The sequence below is a fragment of the Rousettus aegyptiacus genome, unplaced genomic scaffold, assembly GCF_014176215.1.
Source record: "Rousettus aegyptiacus isolate mRouAeg1 unplaced genomic scaffold, mRouAeg1.p scaffold_m13_p_9, whole genome shotgun sequence".
Classification (NCBI taxonomy): Eukaryota; Metazoa; Chordata; class Mammalia; order Chiroptera; family Pteropodidae; genus Rousettus; species Rousettus aegyptiacus.
This window is the reverse complement of record NW_023416312.1, coordinates 104,201,947-104,220,742: the sequence shown is the minus strand read 5'-3', so window position 1 is coordinate 104,220,742 and position 18,796 is coordinate 104,201,947. Positions and strand designations below refer to the sequence as shown.

The window sequence follows — 18,796 nt, the reverse complement described above, 5'->3', positions numbered from 1 at the left end:
TGTTCATTGCAGCATTATTTACAATAGCCAAATATGGAAAAAAACTAAATGACCATTGACTGATGAATGGATAAAGATATGGTATGCATCTACATATACAATGAAAGACTACTCAGCCTTTGCCCATTTTTCATTGAATTGTCTTTTTGTCATTGAGTTGTAAGTGTTCTTTATATTTTCTGGATATTAAACTTTTATCAGACTCTTAAAATTTTCAAATTTTTCCTAGTTTGTGGGTTGTCTTTTCATTTTCTTGTTAGTGTCCTTTCAAGCATCAAAGTATTTCAGTTTAATGAAGTCTGACTTATCTATTTTTTCTTTTGTTGTTTGTGTTTTTGGTGTCACATCTAAGAAACCATTGCCAAATCCAAGGCTGGCAAACTTTACCCTATGTTTTCTCCTAAGAGTTTTATAGTTTAGCTTTCATTTTAGGGATTTGATCAATTTTGAGTTAATTTTTGTGTTCGGTTAAAGTAAAATTCTAACTTCATCCTTTTCCGCATGAGTATATGATCGTTCCCGCATCATTTATTGAAAAGGCTATTCTTTCCCTTCATTGAATTGTCTTGGCATACTTGGCAAAAAGCAATTGACTATAAATGTATGGGTTTGTTTCTGGACTCTCAATTCCATTCTTTTGATATAAAAAGAAATTTAAATTAATAAATTATTTTCCCTGAGGCCTAATCTGGGACCACTCTGAATAGAATCCATGTCATTTTTCCCCAATGTTATGAATTTAAATGGGGTGCCATGGGACATCACTGAGGAGAAGGAAGCTGGTTAATAGGTCTCCAAGAAATGAGGAATGGGAGGTGTGGTGGTTGGTGCATTAGAAAGACCTTTGGATTGGAATTAGTAAGACCTGGATTTGAATGCTTCTTCTATCCAAAGCTATGTGTCTTTGGGCAAGTTACTTAACCTCTATGGATTTTAGCTACTGTGAAATGAAGATGATGGCAATATCCCAGGGCTGGCGTTAGCATTAAGAGACAAAGTTTGTGGAAATGATGGCATGGTTCCTAATACACAGTAGGCACTTGACATAAAGTGGACTCTCAGCTAGTGCATGGTCTCATGGCTCCACCCCCACACCTCCACATTTAATCCAGGGCCATCTCTCCTGATCACACCTATGTCAGTTTGCATGGTTCTGCTCCTATCTCCTACACTGTGAAGTAGTTATGATTCTACCTCACATTTTCTGCCAGGGACAATATAAAGAGTGGATGAAAAAGAGGAAAATGGCTTTCCACAGACCAGGTTTCTGGCCAAGTTTGAGAGAAGTACAGTAGTGAACCATAGAGTAAATAGGAAATAGTCATATCCAGCTCTATGGATACAGAGCTTTATTTTTATAAAAGAAACATCATGACTGCATGGGAATGTTTTACAAGTGCAGAACTGTGTTACAACAGGGAATTCTGTCTGCTCGGATCAGAAATACATTGTTCAGGTTCCTGATTTATCTCGTAGTGGTCCCCAAATTGTAAGGAAAGAGCCTAGGAGGAAACAAACCATCCATGTTCTCAATAAGGCTTCTAAGCCTAAACCTAAATAGTGACAGTGTCACAAAGGCTTGGGAAGAAGGGGCATGGTGTTCTTTGGCTTCTCTTTATTCTGATCAGAGAGTTGGCTGGAGTCAGGGGGCAAAAAAGATCTATGGACTCACAAGACTCTGCTAGCTAAACTGGGTCGTTACCCAGTCTTCCCTTGTTCCTCTGCTTCCTTCCCACAAACCTGATTCATTTAAGTACTTTCCGGCTTGGCTGGCCTCCTTTCTCATCTGTGAGATCCTCCCCTCTCCCCAAATTCTTCTTTTCATGTGATTTTATTTGGATTCCTCAATGTTTCGGGTGTTTAGTAGTACAGGAATCCAGCTCCCGTTATATGATTGTCAGCTCCTGGGTCTCAGGAAGGCCATATTGAACTTTGTACTGGTCAAACAGCTTGCGCAGGGCATTGATGTAGAGTGTGTGGTATTTGTCCACTGTCTCCTTGTTTGGCCTGTTAATCTTGGGGATTGGCAAGGGCTCCCCAACTATAGAGAAGAAGAAACAAGCATCAGAGCTCCCTCCCACCTCAAATTACCCATCCCTCAGAAGCAGCCACATACTAAGACAAAGTATCTGGGACCCTCCCCGTCTTTTGTTTTTCCCTCTGCTCCAGCCCCATTCTGTCCCATATTCATTCTCCAAATACGTAATCTCGCACATGCTGAAGACAGTGAGATCTGAAAAAATGTATATGAATGATGATGCTCTCGTGGCAGCTGTTGAGCTGTCCCACAAGGTGTATGGCCACAGCTCTTATCTGTTCAGCTGTCCTCTCCACCCGCCCTCAGTCATACCCACTGGAATCCCCATCGCCCATCCCAGTTGTGTGTCAAGTTCCCTGAGACTTGATGTATGATTGGGTGGGGGGAATCAAGGACCAGAGTGGTCCAGAGATACTGGGAAGCTCACCAACAGTGGTAATGGGCCGATTGAAAGGCAGGAAGCCCCAGGATCCTCGAGTTAGGCCCCGGCCATGGAAGGTACAGAAATTTAGGTTCAGGATTTTTTTGATTGTGGACTGGAAGGTTTTTTGAAAGAATCTTAGCCACGTGCCCTCAGGGAAGGTCTCTTGATTGTAAACCTCATTTTCTCCAAAGGAATAGGAAGGGATTAGGTATGCTCTGTGAAGAAAAGGGAAGAAGCGTGAGTCCCTTCAGAGGACCCCCCAGCAACCCCCCTACAACCTGTCTTGTAGGACAAGAGCCTGAGCACCCAAGCATCTCCAGCCTTATATCTCACTCTTGCCACACTCCACCCTCCCAAATGAACCCTGCACGTTGCCCTGCGATGGGAAGAAACTAATCTCAGGCAACCTGACTGCCTTTTATTGTACCCAGAATCCAGAATGGTCTTCCTAAATTGCATATATGGACACATCGCTCCTCTCTTTAAAACTTCTCCCAGAGCACCTGGCCTCACAGCATGCTGCTCAGCATGGCCTTTGTGCTCCAGCGGTGCCCAGCAGCCAGCTGCCTCTCCTCGCTCTGCCATGCTAAGGGTGCCAAGTTCTCCCACCCCTGTGGTCTTGGCACATCCCACTCCCTCTGTCAGAAGTGCCCCTTCTGTCTTCGCAAGGTGAATTCTATTTTTCCCTCCAAGGCTCAGCCCCAGTTTCATCCCCTTGAAGGAACTTTCTTTGTCCAACCCCAGCCCTTCCCCTACAAAGGAGATTAGGTGCCCTTCACGTATGCCTACCTTTGCGCTGTGCTAATACCGTCCTAGCTCGTTCCGTGGTCTCTTTACCTGGCTGACTCCCCCAGTGGGCAGCAAGCCCATCAAAGGTAGGGACTATGTCTTGTCCATCTTTGAATCTCAAAGGCCTGGCATAGTGCCTGACATGGTGTAGGTCCTCTGAGTTCCTTTTCCTTTTTGTTCTTACTGGCAACTCCTACTAAGATTTCAGTTCACAATTCAGTTGTCACGCACCTATGAAACCTCTACTTTGGGTGAAACTCTTTCCATCAATTGCTGCTTTCATAGCACTTTGTACATATCTCCATTATATCATGTGATTCATTTAACAAATATTTTTTGTGTTCTTTCTCTGTGGCAGTACTGTTTTAAGCCCTGACGATATATAGTGAATACAATGGTTTAAAAAAAATCTCTGTCATCATGGAGTTTACCTTTTATTAAGGTAATACAGACAACAAAAATAACAAACAAAAAACCAATATATGAAATAAAATTGATGATATGTAAGAAGATGATAAGTGCAATGGGAAAAACAGAGCAAGATGGTAAGGATAGGCCTATTGATAAGACACATTTGAGCAAGACCTGGAAGAGGTAAAGGAATGAGCCAAGCAATTATCTATAGGAATAGTGTTCCTGGCAGAGAGGACAGCTAGAGCAAAGGACCTAAAGCAGGAGCATGCAGCTTATTGGAGGAACAGCAAGGAGGCCAGTGTAGCTCTAATGGAGTGAGCAAGGAGGAGTGCAGTGGGTGATGAGATCAGAGAGGTAGCTAATGACCAGATTATTTATGGTCTTACAGGCCATTGTAAACACTGTGGCTTTTGCTTTGAGTGAAATGGGAGCCATTGGAGCATTTGGAGTAGTGAAATGATCTGACTCACGTTTAGTAGGATCATCCTGGCTACAGTTGAGAGTATACTCTTAGATGTGGGGGAGGGAAGGGTAGAAGCAGGGAGAGCCCCCTATAAGACTACTGTAATAACCCAGAGGAGGGGTGATGATAGTTTAAACCAGGGGGTGGCAGTTAAGATGGCAAGTGGTTGGCCTCTGGACATATTTTGTAATTATATGTGCATATGTCTGTCCTTCCTATTGGACTGAGGTCCTTAAAAGTGAGGACCAGGTTATATTTATTTTTATATCCTCAATGCCTAGTACCATGGCCGACACACAGTAAGTAGTCAATAACTGCTGAACAAATGCATTCTGTTTTTCAACTTAGATTATATGCTCTTTGGAGGCTGTAACCATGTATTATCCATCTTTGCAATCCCCACAGCATAAAGCCTAGTGCCTTCTTGTCCTGGGTAGGTTTTCTGGGCCTAACAGTTAATGGGTTAATATACAGTGAAATTGCACTTCTTCAGACCCCAGCCTGCCAGACTAATGGGGAGAAGTCTATTTTTCTTTCTCCAACTTTGAGTAAAAAAATGCCCATTGAAATGTGTCTGGAGGCCCAAACATCTTTAAAGTATCATGTGAGGGAGTAGAGAGAATCAGAATAAAGAGAGAGCTCCCTCTAACAGGTTTATCACCATTCTGGAGAGGTACTATAGAGGACCTAGAGCATCCTGACAATAGGGCACCAGAACCTAGGGACCCACCCTGTCTTCAGTGCCATCTTTACAAAACCTTTCCGCCGCTTAAGGTGGAGAGTAGAAGCTCCTGGCCGGCACAAGAGGGCTTCAGCAGCTCCACCCACCACAATAGTCACGGCATTGCCTGAGCCTTTGGCGGTCAGCAAATACTCCAAGGCCATCTTACTCACTGGGCACACACCTGTGAAAACAAAGAGTCAAGTAGAATAACAAAGTCAGCACTTGAGGATGGGGGAAGGGGTTCCTCTGAGATCTTAATGATTGGGACAGTTCTGTTTCCTGACTATCATTGTTTCTCCTCTTCTGTCTTTGATTGACCTCCACATCTTTGGTTAGTCCTAGTCTTAGGTTGGTCCTTAGGGCCAGCAACTTTGCCTTGGGGGAGGAGTCTGTGCTCCCACATTTGGGGCAACACTGAGTTCTTCTGCCTACTTCCTTTTAGCTCGACAGTATTTAAGCTCATCCCTTCCCCCTCTAATCATGAACCACATCCATCTCCCACTCTTTCCAGGCCAACAACACTGGAGACCCACCATAGTTCTTGCCTAAAGGGTGATCAGGACTAGCCATCACCAACCTGCTTCCTCCCTAGAGCATGCCTGGGTATTGTGACAAATGCCATTCTTTCTGGATGAATATCCATCTTTCTGGATACCAGGAAACAACTAGAGCCAAATGTTAAAAGGTAAGATGCATTTATATGGAGGGGCCTGGTGGGTCCACTAGCATCCCAGAGGATGGTTGTCCTCTTTTCTGAGGTTGGTATGAACCCGAAGTAGCAGTGTCTCTCAATGAGTGAGGGCTGGAGCCAATTTTCACCATCCCAGGAGAAAATAGAAGGTAAGTGCGGGGCAAAGATGGGAAGCAGAAGAGAGAAAAGATGCATCTGAACTTCCCTGTTCATGCTTGATTTCCCCTACATTTCGGTTTGATATTTGGCTTTGACCCTGTACTCCAGACTCCTTTATCTTCTGAACATATTCCTGGCAACCTTTATGTTTTCCTGTAACTTACCCTTCTTTCCAAGCAAAGCCCGCCTTCCAGATGCTTAGCCACTTATTCCTGTTACTGACCCAGGGTGTTCTAGACTCATATTCTACTAAGCACTCTCCCAGCAGGAAATGAGAATTGGAGTGATTGTTAGGGAATATTGGGGTTGAAGCCCTGAGGTAGGTTAGCGAATGGAATGATTTTTGCATACTCACCCATTGACATTAAATGTTCTCTTACAATTGGGATCCAGAGGATTCCTTCCAAGGTCCCTACAAAGGGAGTGATGCCCGGGAAAATCTGAGCAAAACCAGTAGCCTCAGTGGCACAGTTGATGAAGACACCATAAGAGAGAATGCCATGGGGGTGGCTGGCAATAATATAGTTGTGCTTGGGAGACAGGTCATGAGTCTTCACCAGCTATTAGAGGGAGATAGAGTCAGAACAGTGGATAGGAAGAAGAGAGGTCATGTGGACTCAAATCCAGCAGATAGACTGTGTTTCCCTTAGGGAGCCCCAAATTCCTGTCCATTAGGATGTCATCATTGTCATAGGATTACCAGGGGTTATGATGCTCAGGGAGGGGGACCTGGGTATGTTACTATGAGGAAAGGCTGCTATCCATCCATCTCCTCACCTGCCCATCCACCTTGGGCCCCTACTTTGCATTATGCCTCTGGGGCTTGACCTTCACTACTGGTCACCAAAACCTTTGAAAACATAGAAATGAGTGGGGAGGGACAATCTAGGCAACAAGAACTGAATGCATGCAGAGCAAGGGGTAGTCACCTTTATTGGGAAGTAATCTTTGATATACTTCCAGATGGTCCACTTTCGTATACAATCTGAACGCCTACCACCTAGGTACAGAAAAAAAAGGAAGAACAGGTAAGATATTGCCAATTCTTCTTCCTACAGCCCTCAGATCACAGGAGGGGCCTCCTCCTCATACTTCTGTATTTCCAGGGCACAGAGCTCTATGTATTGTCCCTGAATCCAACCCCCAAGAAGTCATAGGAAGCCCTTTCTCCTTTGGAGCCAACTGGAAAGGTTGTGTAAGGCTGGGCACCTGCCTGGAAGCCTCAGTATTTTCATTCTTCTTGGGCCACCTGGAAGAGACTGCTGTTCTCTGCTGAGCTTTGTGCCCCTCTCTCCTTCTCCTTCCTTTACCCACCTTAGCATCTCCTTTTTCCTCCTCTCCACCACCTCTCTTTTCCTTTCCATTTCTTTCCTCTCCCCACCCCTTCTCCTTTTGTCTCTCCCACTTTCTCCCTCCACCTCCCTCAACCCGTGTTTCCATCCTTGGTACAGACATGGACCACCACTCTTCCCGCGTCCTTTACCTTGACTGTGACTGTCCCAATCATAGACGAGCCAGGCAAAGGTAATCACAGACAAGGCCCAAAACTTAGTGAACACCAGAAAGTAAGGTAAAACGAAGACAGGAATAGCTCCTGAGGAGATAAAAAGGGTTCATGCCATTCAGTTTTCTTCAAGGTTAACACACCTTCACCCCCACCCAGCTCTGTATTGGTCCAGCCTGACTGCTGATTCCCTGAATTTGGCCCTCCTGATGGCTGAGATCTTAACTGAGGAAATAGCAGAACCATGATGTTTTCAGAGAGGGCCTGCGGCTAGGGTCAAAACACAGTACTACTTGGCAAGGGGAAAGTACAGATCTTTGGGTCAGTGGCTGGCATCCCCATTCTGGAACCTCAGAAGTCTTTCCTAAAAGCTTGACCTTTTATCCTTGGTGGAATTGCTAAGGCAGCACATTCCAGCAGAGAGGGGCTGCCTGCAGTGTACAGGCTGTCAGATGCTGAGAGGAAAATACAAATTAGAAATTGCTTTATTGCATTCAATTTTGTCCCATTCAAAATGTCTCAAAGGTTCATAAGGGGGGAAATGATCTGTTAGCAAAGGCCCACAGCAGGCTGTGAGATGAAAATGTGACACATCTGACAGCAGTGGGAATTGAATTCCATTTTTAAATCTGCGTTCATGAGAAAGGGGCTAAGTATACATATTTTGAATAAAAAAAAAGACCCAGCTAAGGGAACGATTTCTTTGATCAGGTAACCACATCACGATAGATAAAATTTCATAGAAGGGGAAGAAACTCAAGAGTTACCTACTAGCAGGTCTGTTGCTCTCATTTTGGACATAGATGAAAATAACAGGAAAAACATGGAATGGACATTTCTTTAAAAGCTCATGTTGTGGAGTAGAAGAAACCTTAGTGCTGGCTGAGATGGTTATTGTAAGCATGCTAATTAAATAAGAGATAGTGGTGGAAGGAATTTTATGGGAAGGCTCATGAATGAAAGTCCTACTACCTCTGACGCTCATGAAAGATGAGAGCCATTTTGCTGGGTAAGCTTCGGAAGAAAACTCAAAGTTAAATAAAAATAATTATTAATTAAAGGGACTCTAAGTGTATCATTTCTTTTATATATTGCTTCAAAGAAATTTTGTTTGTACCCCCAATATTTAGAACAGCACCTCACACACATTAGGTGTTTAACAAACACCTGTAGATGAGCTGAAAGATAAACAGATGTTGTGTCTTTTCAGGAATAGGTAAACTCAAATGATTACTGTTTAGTCAGCGTTTATATCATTTAAATGAGATGTTAGTTAAAAGGCATAGAATGTTGATTATGTGCCTTATGTCTCATCTCTTTCAGTTATCCTAGAGGTAGGTAGTCTAGCAAGAACCTTACCTGGATAAACACCATCCCCTTAGTGGAATCTATTTGAATTGCAGGCACCTTGGGAGACCATGTGTCTTTGAGGGCAAACCTGCCAGACTGAGCTTGTTTGAGTGTTATCAGTATCATGTCAAGAATGATGAAGAACAACCATTTGAGTGTATGTATGTGTTACTCTTCCTTAGATATTGTGGTCTTGACACCAGGAGATGCTTCCAACATCTTGTCTATGTTCAAGTGAGGATTCTTGGAGTGGATCGGCAAGGAGGAAGTTCACATTAGGTAAGCTCTGAATTTAGTTTGTATCAAAGATGGCCGAGCCATTCTGCTAGATGTGTAGTGTGGTATCTCATCATAATTTTAATTTGCTTTTCGTGTGCTTATCTGCCTTCTGTATATCCTCTGTGGTGAACTGTCTGTTCAGATATTTGGCTCATTTTTCAATTTTTTGCTTTCTCATCATTGAGTTTTGAGAGTTCTTTATATATTCTGGTTACAAGTCTTTTATCAGAGATGAAGTTTGCAAACATTTTATCCTGTCTGTATTTATCTTTTCATTCTTTCAACAGGGTCTTTCATAGAGCAAAAGCTTTCAATTTTATTTTACAGATTGTGCTTTTGATGTCAAATTTAACAACTCTTTACCTAACCTAGGATCATGAAGGGTTTCTCCTATGTTTTTTACTAAAGTTTTACAGTTTTATGTTTCACATTTAGATTTGTGATCCATTTTGAGCTACTTTTTAAATAAAATGTGAAGTTTTGATCAAGATTTATTTACAAAATATGGATTTTGAAGTGCTCCAACATCATTTGTTGAAGAGACTATCTTTTTCCACTGAATTGCTTTGCATCTTTGTCAAAAATCAATTGACCATATTTGTATGGATCTATTTCTGGACTCTCTATTCTGTTCCATTGATCACTATGTCTATTCATTCACCAATACATCACTGTCTTGATTACTGTAGTTTTATATTAAGTCTTAAAATCAGGTGTGATTCCTCCAGCTTTATTCTTTTTCATAATTGTTTTAGCTGTTTCACTTCCTTTGATTTTCTATATACATTTTAAAATTAGCTTGTCTATGTCTATAAAAATTCCTGGTAGGAGTTTTTAAATTAAGCTTTTTATTATGAAAGAAACTTTACAGCAACAGAAAAATTGCAATATTTTTAAATAAAATCCCATGTAACTGTCACTTAGATCTACCAATTGTTAACATTTTATGTTTTATTTATCTCTAAATATAAAAATATATGTTTGTATTTGGGAATATACTGCAGAGATACCAACCCTTTGCTCCGAAATACCTAAGTGTGTGTTTTCAAAAGAAATAGCACTTTGGGGAATTCAATATTTATGTAAAATTCTTATCTAATATATTCTGCTGGGAATTTTATCTGAATTGCATTACATTTATAGATTGATTTGGGGAGAATTGACATTTTTATTATGTTGAGTCTTCATGAATACAGTATGTCTCTAATTTTAGGTCTTTAGTTTTATTCATTAGCACTTTATAGTTTTCAGCCTACAGATACTATAAAGGTTTTGTTAAATCTATTCATATTCATTTCATTTTTTTTGGAAATGTTGAAATGGTATTGTTTTTTAAATTTCTATTTTCAATTGTTCTCTCTTAGTTTAGAGAAATGTGGTTGATTTTTATATGTTATCTCATGACTTTGTTAACCTCATTTGTTAGTTCTTGGATTTTTTAAAAATACATTCCTCAGGATTTTGTACACAATCATGTCATCTGTGAATTAGGACAGTTTTATATTTCATTTTTCAATCTATATGCTTTTCTTTTTTTCTTCTTGCCTTTTTGCCCTTGCTAGAACTTTTAGTATGACGTTGAATACAAATTGTAGGTGTGGACATCCTTGTTTTTGCTCCCAATCTTAAGGATAAAGCTTCCACCATTAGTATGGTATTAGCTGTGTTTTTTTTTGTAGATGCTCTTTATCAAGTTCAGGAAGTTTCTTTCTATTCTTAGTTTTCTGAGAAGTTTTATCATGATTGAAGTTGATGTTTGTCAAATGATTTTTCAACATCAATTGATATGATCATGTGTTTTTTCTTTCTTCAATGGTTAACACAGTAGTGGAGCTTATTGGGTACAGGAGACAAAGAATATAAGGGCTGCTATCCAACTTATTTTCACAACTTTCAGAGGTGATGTTGTCACAGGTTGTGTGGAAAACGTTGCATAGAAGCTGTGACTTGAGCAATATCTCAAAAGGGGAGTTGTCCCTGGATTGTCCAGGAAGAGCAATCAGGGCCATTTCCAGTCGAGGAAATAGCCTGAGCAGAGGTGAAGGAGTCGGGGAGTACCCTTCCTGTTTGTTTTGTGAATAGATTGCCTGGAATACAAGCTTCACATAGGGGAAGAGTAGGGAGGTGAGCTGGAAAAGGATTAGAACCAGAGAGTGGAGGAGGGCCTTGAATGCCCAGACTAACACATTTGTGTTTCATCAAGTAGGCAATGGAAACCAGCAACTATTTTTGAGCCCAAGAGCTATAATCAAAGATGCTTTTGAAAGATTCTTCTGGGAGAAGGCAGTGGAGTAGATTGGAGAGTAGAAGACATTCCTGTTCCCCTCACTTTCCTAGATAGGGGCTGGAATTTTTCAAAGGGGGTCTTTATGAGGAAGTTAAGATAAACGCAAAGGAAAATGAAGAAAATATGAAAGTCTAGAAACAAATATGTTTATAGAAAAATTACCTCCTTCTCTTACTATAGCTAGAGTCAAGCCATTGATGGACTAAGAGCTTGGCATGATTTGATTTCAATAAGGCTCAATAAGTTTTCATCTTTTGGGGTCCATGGAGTCCTTTGGCAATCTGGTGAATCCTATGGACCCTCCTCTGAGTAATATTTTTAAATGCACAAGATAAAACACAGACTTACATGTAGAAACCTCATCACTTTAAAACACAGTTATCAAAACATTACAAAAATGTGATATAGTAACATGGGATTCTTGATTTATGAATTGATAACCAGACTGAATGGTATTCTAATAACTGTACGAATTTTGAAGCAGTCGCAAGTATAAATGAAATGTTAAGATGCCTGCATCAACTGGCATATGATATACAAATCTATGTGATGTCTACTACTGACGAGTTCACAGGTACTGCTAACACTTCTGTGGTTTGTTGCCTATACTCATATTTCCATCTGAAATTAGTGAAAATAATGAGGTATTTTTTTCTATTCAAATTTGAAGTTGCCCACCCCTCCCCCACCATGAATTCGAGGTCCATGGGCCCCTGGTAAAAAAAAACAAAAAACAAAAAACAACAACTTCTGCTTTAAGGGGTCGGTCATACAGCCTTCTGTGGATCAGAATAGGCTGCCTCCTACATGTCTCACCCCTGAGGATGACATTTCTCCCAGTCCAGCTTCCAAATTTGCCCCTGTAATTGGCTTCTCACAAAGCCCTGCTTTCTGGTTGGGAAAAGCTTGAAGCTCTCAGCCCATTTGTTCAGCACCGATGGCTGCCATGACCTGAATCCACCGGACAAATGGCCTTTCTCAAAATTCTGTCTATGAGTCACTCAGGCAGCCCTCAGATTTCCTAGAATTCTCCTACCATTGTCTTATCCTGGAAAATAATCTTATATCTACCTAGTAACACCAGCTCTAGAAGCCACCACCACCTCTGCCCCAGACCCCGAATATGACTCTGAACTAGAGGGGGCAGACCTGAGAATGCTGGGGTGATCTTTAAACCAGATCCACCATAGCCTCACCCCTGGCCTTCATGCCCCTCAAATGGGAGGAGAGAAATCTAGTGAACTCAACAGTAGCCACTTCTTGGATGAGGAGGCACAGTCCTTATCTGGGGATTCCTGGACTCTTTCTTGGCCTATTGCCATGTGCTCTCCAGCTCCTTGGGTTCACTCACCTAGAAATACGTAGACTGGTATCCACAGCATAACAGAGAGGGTTTGGAGGATCTCCTGAACATCTAGTCTGGAGACGAAGGCCATGACCATGGTGCTGTTCCGTTGTGGCAAGAAGCCCAAACAGAAGGCCAGTGCCTCTAAAGCTGAGCTGCTTACAGGTGCTTTGCTCTAATCTCTTATCACTGAGTCCTTTTAGCTGTTGGAGGTTTTAGGGTTGACCTAACCTTTCCTCCAGTATTCCTTGTTTCTGTGCTCCGCCCCAGCTTCCTGCATATACATCAGGTTTCAGATAGTACTATCCAATCTCCCTAATATATATTATTTTTTCTATATGCATGCTCAATTGCAAAGAAGCAGAAATGGTCTTGGGGTGGCTCTAGCTGTGTGTGTATGTGGAGGAGATTCCCTGATAAATTAAGGCAGGAAAAGAGAAGGGCTTAGGCCTCAAAAAGGACCTCCGAAAGCAACCTGCTACCTTTCACTGCTTAAGAAAGGGGACCTGGTGACCACATTTGTTTCTGCCCTAGTGGCTGCTCTCTGTTTCCTCCTGTCTTCTGCTGGCTGCCACGTAGGTGACTATGGTCTTTTTTTTTTGCATGAATATCTAGACCTTTCAAATCTCTCCTTGTGCCTGTATTCCCAGGGGCTCTGTATCAGCGGCCCGATTCCGTATGATATAGTGCGGGAAAAGCATTGCACAGGGAGCAGACCTGGGTTTTAGTCCTAGCTTCACCATGTTCTTCCTGTGACACTTTTGGAAATTGCTCTTTCTTTCTGGATCTCAGTTTGAGCATTCACTGTTGGAAGGCAGTGGACTGGTCAGGAGCATGGAGTTTAGAGGTAGCTTGGGTTCAGATCTCAGCTCTGCTAGTTATAAGTTAGTTAACTTCTTTACGTTGGTTTAATCCATCTGTAAAATGGCAATAATAACAGTACCTACTTCATAGGGTTGCTCTGAGGGGTAAATGAGTGAGTAAATGTAAAGTGCTTGGCAGAGGGCCTGGCACACAGTAGGCATTCTGTGTTTCCTGTTATTATTTGTTTAGTTCAATTAATGTCTATTGAACATCTAGGTTTCAGGGTAAGAGGCTGCAAAGTTAAAAACTGTCCCCAGGACTCAGACTTCCGTATTTCTTTCTGTAATTATCTATTGAGTAACTACTGTTTGCCAGTCAGTGTTGTTGTAGGTGTTGAGGATTTAGTGGGGAAGAGGATGGACATGACTTGTGACTTTATTAAACTTACAGTCTAGCAAAAGAGACAGATTAAACAAACAAATCACCAAAAATGTCTACGCAAAAAAAAAAGTCTAAACATCTGAACTTGTGATTAATGGCCCTAAAAGAAAAGGCCAGTATTCTCAGCACAAGACCTTGAGGGTATACAAGGTGCTCAAAAAAAAGTCTTTTGAATGTAATCAAAAGGGTTGCTAGGAAAATCAAATACACAAATAGCATTGTGTCCCATAAATGTAAGGAAATATTGATTCCTTAGCCTTCTCCAGGGAGAGTATCAGAATTCTGCCTTCCTCTCCATCCCCCATATTAGACTGACTAATATGACTCTTCAGAGTTGAGCTTAAGGAACTTTTTGGATATGTTGGTAAATGGAAGAGGCCTAGAAAGGACCCAGTATCACACGGAGTGTCAGAGGCAAGGCAAAAACAGACCAGTTTTCATTTTTGTTTCCCTAATGTTCAGCTCAGGGCCTGCAGAGTAGGCACTCAAGTGAATTCTTGTGTGACAAATGAAGGAGGTCAGATCTCTTGGTTCCTCAAGCAAGGTGGACTGGCAGGGCTGGGCCGAGACCCTGATTGGTTATCCCTTTCTCCCCCAAATAGAGAGCATGCTGTCTGAGCTGCAGCTCTCTTGAGCCAAATGGACAAGTGTAAATACCAAGGAATATAGAAAAAGCGGGAAGAAGAGAAGTAGGCCAGCAGACAAACCATGGACAGCCAGCACTTGTGATTTCCCAATTACAATTTAACCGACCAACAAGCAAAAGCTTAGCTGCCTCAGAGTAAGCAGTGCCAGAGAAAAGGTAGCCAAAAAGCCCAAAAGGTCTGCCAATTTCATTCACAAACATTTAAGGCCGACGTGATTCTAACCCTCAAGAAACTCACAGTCCAGTGTGTGAGGTAGACGTAATCCTGGCTACCCATATGGGGTACTGTGGGATATGCAGTAAGGAGAAATAGAGTAGGCACAAAAGGCACAAAAGGCAATCCAGGAAAGACCAGAAGGAATAGAGGGGGGCGAGGGTCTGAGATAAGCTGGAAAGCTGTGAAGTTTCTAAGGAGCGACAGAAAAACAAAGGAAGGAGAAGAATGGAAGAGAAAGATGGATGTTCTCAGGCAGACAGGGACAGCTGGTCCCCTTATCTGGGCCCTTGCCACTGTCTCCTGGATGTCAGCAGGCCGTTCCCCACTGGTCTCCCTTCCTTTGGTCTTCATTGCTGTTGCTATAGGATTACGGTCGCACATAGCTCTTAGCATGCACCCCGATTCAAACTCTTCAACATCCCCCATTGCCTCTGGGGTCAAGTTCAGAGCTCAGAGCCTGGCATCCAGAACTGTGTCCACACTGGTTTCTGCCCTCTTTGAAAATCTCAAGAAACTCACAGTTGCCTACCACTTTCGCAGCACACCAGATACAGCCTCCTTCCCCAAACAGGAAGCACCTTTTCCTATTCCGGGCCTCTGCCCGTAATGGTCTGTTACCAGCCTGACCAACTCCAGCCCAGGCTTCAAGGTTTAGTAAAAATATCATTCCCTGAGACTCTCTGCCGCTTTCTCCTCTGGGTTCCCACCTGTACACCCAGCTTCCATGGCAATGCTTGGTAAGCTTATGGTGTGTGTGTGTGTGTGTGTGTGTGTGTGTGTGTGTAGTTTTCGAACAGTCAGAATATTCACATAATTCAAAATTGGAAAGGGATGCTAGGGAATTCAGTGAAAAGTCTCTTTCCCACTCCTGGCCTCTAACAACACAACAGCCCACCCCCTCCAGAGATATTTTCAGCACGCACAGCAAATGATGTCTTTTACTTAAATGAATAAAGGAACAAACAGTAAAAACCTGGAAAGAATCCAAATGTTCAAAATCTGAGGCTGGCTAAGTAAGGTATTATATAGCAACATTATAAACTAATCTACACTCATTAAAAGTCATTAAAGTGATTAGAAGGCAGTATATGATACGTTAAGGGCAGAATATAAAGCAGACCCCTACACTGAGTACACTTTGTAAAAATGTGATCTCTTCTTCAGTGTTAGGATGAAAGGTCTGAGAGAGAAACGATGGCTGCTTTAAGGTGAGAGATTCTGGGTTTTCTTTCATGTAAAGTTGTTTGAATATGAAAAGAAAGAGGCTGGATTATTATGAATCTGCCTGATGAAGAAGAGTGATTCATGATGGCACTCATTCATTCAGTAATTCATTCCACAAACATTGAATGCTGGCTTTGTCAGGAGGAAAAAGCCAGAAACAATGCTGAGATTCTCAGGATGAAGCACTAAGTAGGCGATGGGGATCTAAGAAACTGCGATGGAGTGGGGGGTGGGGTGGGGAATGCGATGAGCTCATTTCAGGACCATCGAGTTCCGTTTTTTCATCAAGAGCTAGCGCTAGTCGACAGCGCACATGTGCTCAGGAAGCTGGAGGTGGGTGTAGCTTGCCCAGAGAGAAGGTAGACAAGGAAAGGAAAAGGCACGTTACATAAAGCTGGTGAGAAGTCCTTCTGCCAGGGCCAAGGGCACCAGGGGAGCAGAGGTGGTTGGTGTCTGTTGCTGAGTGTTGAAGGGAGAGACCCTTCTTTCAGCCCCTGGCCGCCGAGCCTCACGCACTCATAGCCTGGGTCTGGTCTTAGTCGTCTGGCCAGGCCTGGTGGACACAGGGGAGCTTCGACTGGCTTAGAAAATATGTAGGAACCCCTAAGTGAGAGGTCAAAGTGCAGGGTTTAAAATATTTACATGGACAAGGACCAGTCAGGGCGGGACTGGCACTGGGAAGAGGGACGCGTGGGTTGAGGGATTGCTCTGGGGACAACCTCTCCCCCAGTCAGACTGGGGGAGAGGTTGTCCCCAGAGCAGTGTGCCACTGGGGTGTATTGCCCAAGTTCCTGTGTCCGCTGTGCTTTGTGCTTCCCAGGGAGGCAGTGTGGTGGACCGGAGCGGCCTTGGGAGTCGCGCAGACCCGAATGCAGGCTCAGCTCGACCACTTAGGGCTGAGTGATCTTTGGGAAAGCACTTCTCTGAGTCTCAATTTCCTCGTTTACAAACTGAGGCTATAATACTATCTACCTGTTGTGATGAGAATTAGAAGTAACATAAAGCTCCTAGATTATAGTAGGTGCTCAATGCACAGCGCCTACCCTGGACCTATATGGCTATTATTTTTATTGGTTCCATCATGGGATAGGCTGGCCTAAGTCATGTACATTTGTCAAAGGTGGCCTGGTGGGCAGATAAGTGAAAACTGGTTCTTAGTTCTCCTTCGTGGGGCATCTCAGCACAGAAAGAAAAGCACTTCACAAACGTTTTCGCTGTGGTGATGTATAGAAGATAGACTGAGAAAACGTTAGATGGGCAGGGATAAAAATAGAGTTGAGAAACGCTGAAAAAGATAAACGATGCATGCCCTCTGTCTCCGCAGCTTCCCAACAGCTACTCTTACTCTTCACTCCTGTGCCCTGTATTATAAGATATTTGATTTCATTTGCTCCACACTCTGGCCTGTGGTGTAAGTAGGACATTTGTCTCCTGTGCCTGTGAGAGACCAACGTCATGACACAGCTGGGGTTAGAGGCCACATGTCCTTGTTCTGGAATGCGAGTGCACTCTGCCCCCTTAAACTGGACCTTGGATGAATGGGCTAAAAGCTACCTGTGACGAAATGCTGTGCAGGTGTTCCAGAGGACTATTTGGCAAGGAGAGAACGAGGACAATAGCAGCTTGTTGTAGGGTGTCCCAGAACTGGGTAGCAATGTGTCTGTGGTTCCGATCAGCAAACTGGAGGCCCAGAGTAAGCAGAGGGGGACTTTGGAGTTTCGTTGGCACCGAGACATGGGTTTATATCAAATGCTTCTCTCTTTTCAAGTTATTTTAAATGACAGGAGAGATGCAGGTGACCTTGGTGGCCCAGGATCGCACAGCTAGGGAGTAGCAGAACCCCGATAATTGAGACTCTACTCAGGCCTCTTAAGTATACTTCTTGGGCCTGAAATCAACAAATTTAGTCCCCTGCCCTATCTTTCTCACAGGGGGAGTGGAGAGGAACAAGAGTGCGAAGGATAAATGAAAAGAAACAGTGCTCAGTGTTCACCTTTGCCCGATCAAACTGGCCTCCAGGTGAGAACTATCGAGGGCAGCCACTTTGGCCACACTGGTATGCGTGTGTGTTCTACCTAGTGGCTGTGTGACTGAGGTAAGTGCCTCTCTTCGTTTCCCAGAGCCAGTTTACCTCTCTGTCAAATGAAGACATCATCACCTGCCCGACGGGCTGTGAGAAGGAAATAAGTGCCATATGCGAAAGCATTTTGTGAACGATGAAGCAGTATTATCTGGTGAAAGCTTCCGAGTCCTCACATCTGTGTCCATCAAACCCAGCTCACTCTAGGACCCTGTGAGGCCCTGCTCTGGTGGGCGTACAGAAGCTGGTTCTTTTTCAGTTTCAGGCAGTCAGGCACAGTGAACTGGGGAGGAGAACGGAGGAAGACAGGAAGACGGGCTTGCTCACCATCTCTGTCTTCTTATTCCCCAGCTGAGGGGGAAATGGAGGGGGAGCTGGAATAACCTTTGCTTTGGTGAGTCAGCTAAGAAGGAGTTTCTAGAGCTCAGATGATGTATAAGTGGTGGTTTGGGTTTGGATCTTTAAAGCTTCTGCCTCTTTTACAGCATCTTTAAGATATAACTAAAAGCACAAGGAACTGGGAAGCACACACATGATGAGCGAAGCACAGCCTCTTACTAGCGTGAACTTCGGGAAATCGCCCAGCTTCTCTGCGCCTGTCTTCTCACCTGTATCATGGAACAATGCTACCCCGTTCTTAGGGTCATCGTATTCATAGTATGTGAAAGTGCCGGGTCCAGTGCCTGGTACACAGGAGAGGCCTCAGACCTGTCAATTTGCCCTGCTTCCTGGTGGACAGACTGTAGGCACAGAGCTCAGATGACCAGAAAGGAGTTATTCAGTTGCTTGGTTCTTTTATCATGGCTGCATTATGCATTGAATTCTCACGACCCTCATGAGACAGCTCATCTACAGACATGGAGGAACCAGGAACATTTCAGAGAAGCTTTATTGCCCAAGGGCACAGAGCTTGCAAC

At 43.3% G+C, this 18,796-nt stretch overlaps 1 protein-coding gene across 1 annotated transcript; it reads right to left on the bottom strand.

Annotated features, from left to right (window-relative positions):
- Positions 1-1,886: 1,886 nt before the first annotated feature.
- On the bottom strand, positions 1,887-12,564 carry DGAT2L6 (diacylglycerol O-acyltransferase 2 like 6). Its single transcript, XM_016132614.2, has 7 exons — positions 12,474-12,564; positions 7,186-7,296; positions 6,632-6,702; positions 6,058-6,262; positions 4,859-5,033; positions 2,466-2,677; positions 1,887-2,041 (listed from the first exon to the last, which is right to left on the bottom strand). The coding sequence occupies exons 1-7, from the start codon at positions 12,562-12,564 to the stop codon at positions 1,887-1,889; spliced, it is 1,020 nt and encodes a 339-aa protein (XP_015988100.2).
- Between the last annotated feature and the right edge of the window lie 6,232 nt (positions 12,565-18,796).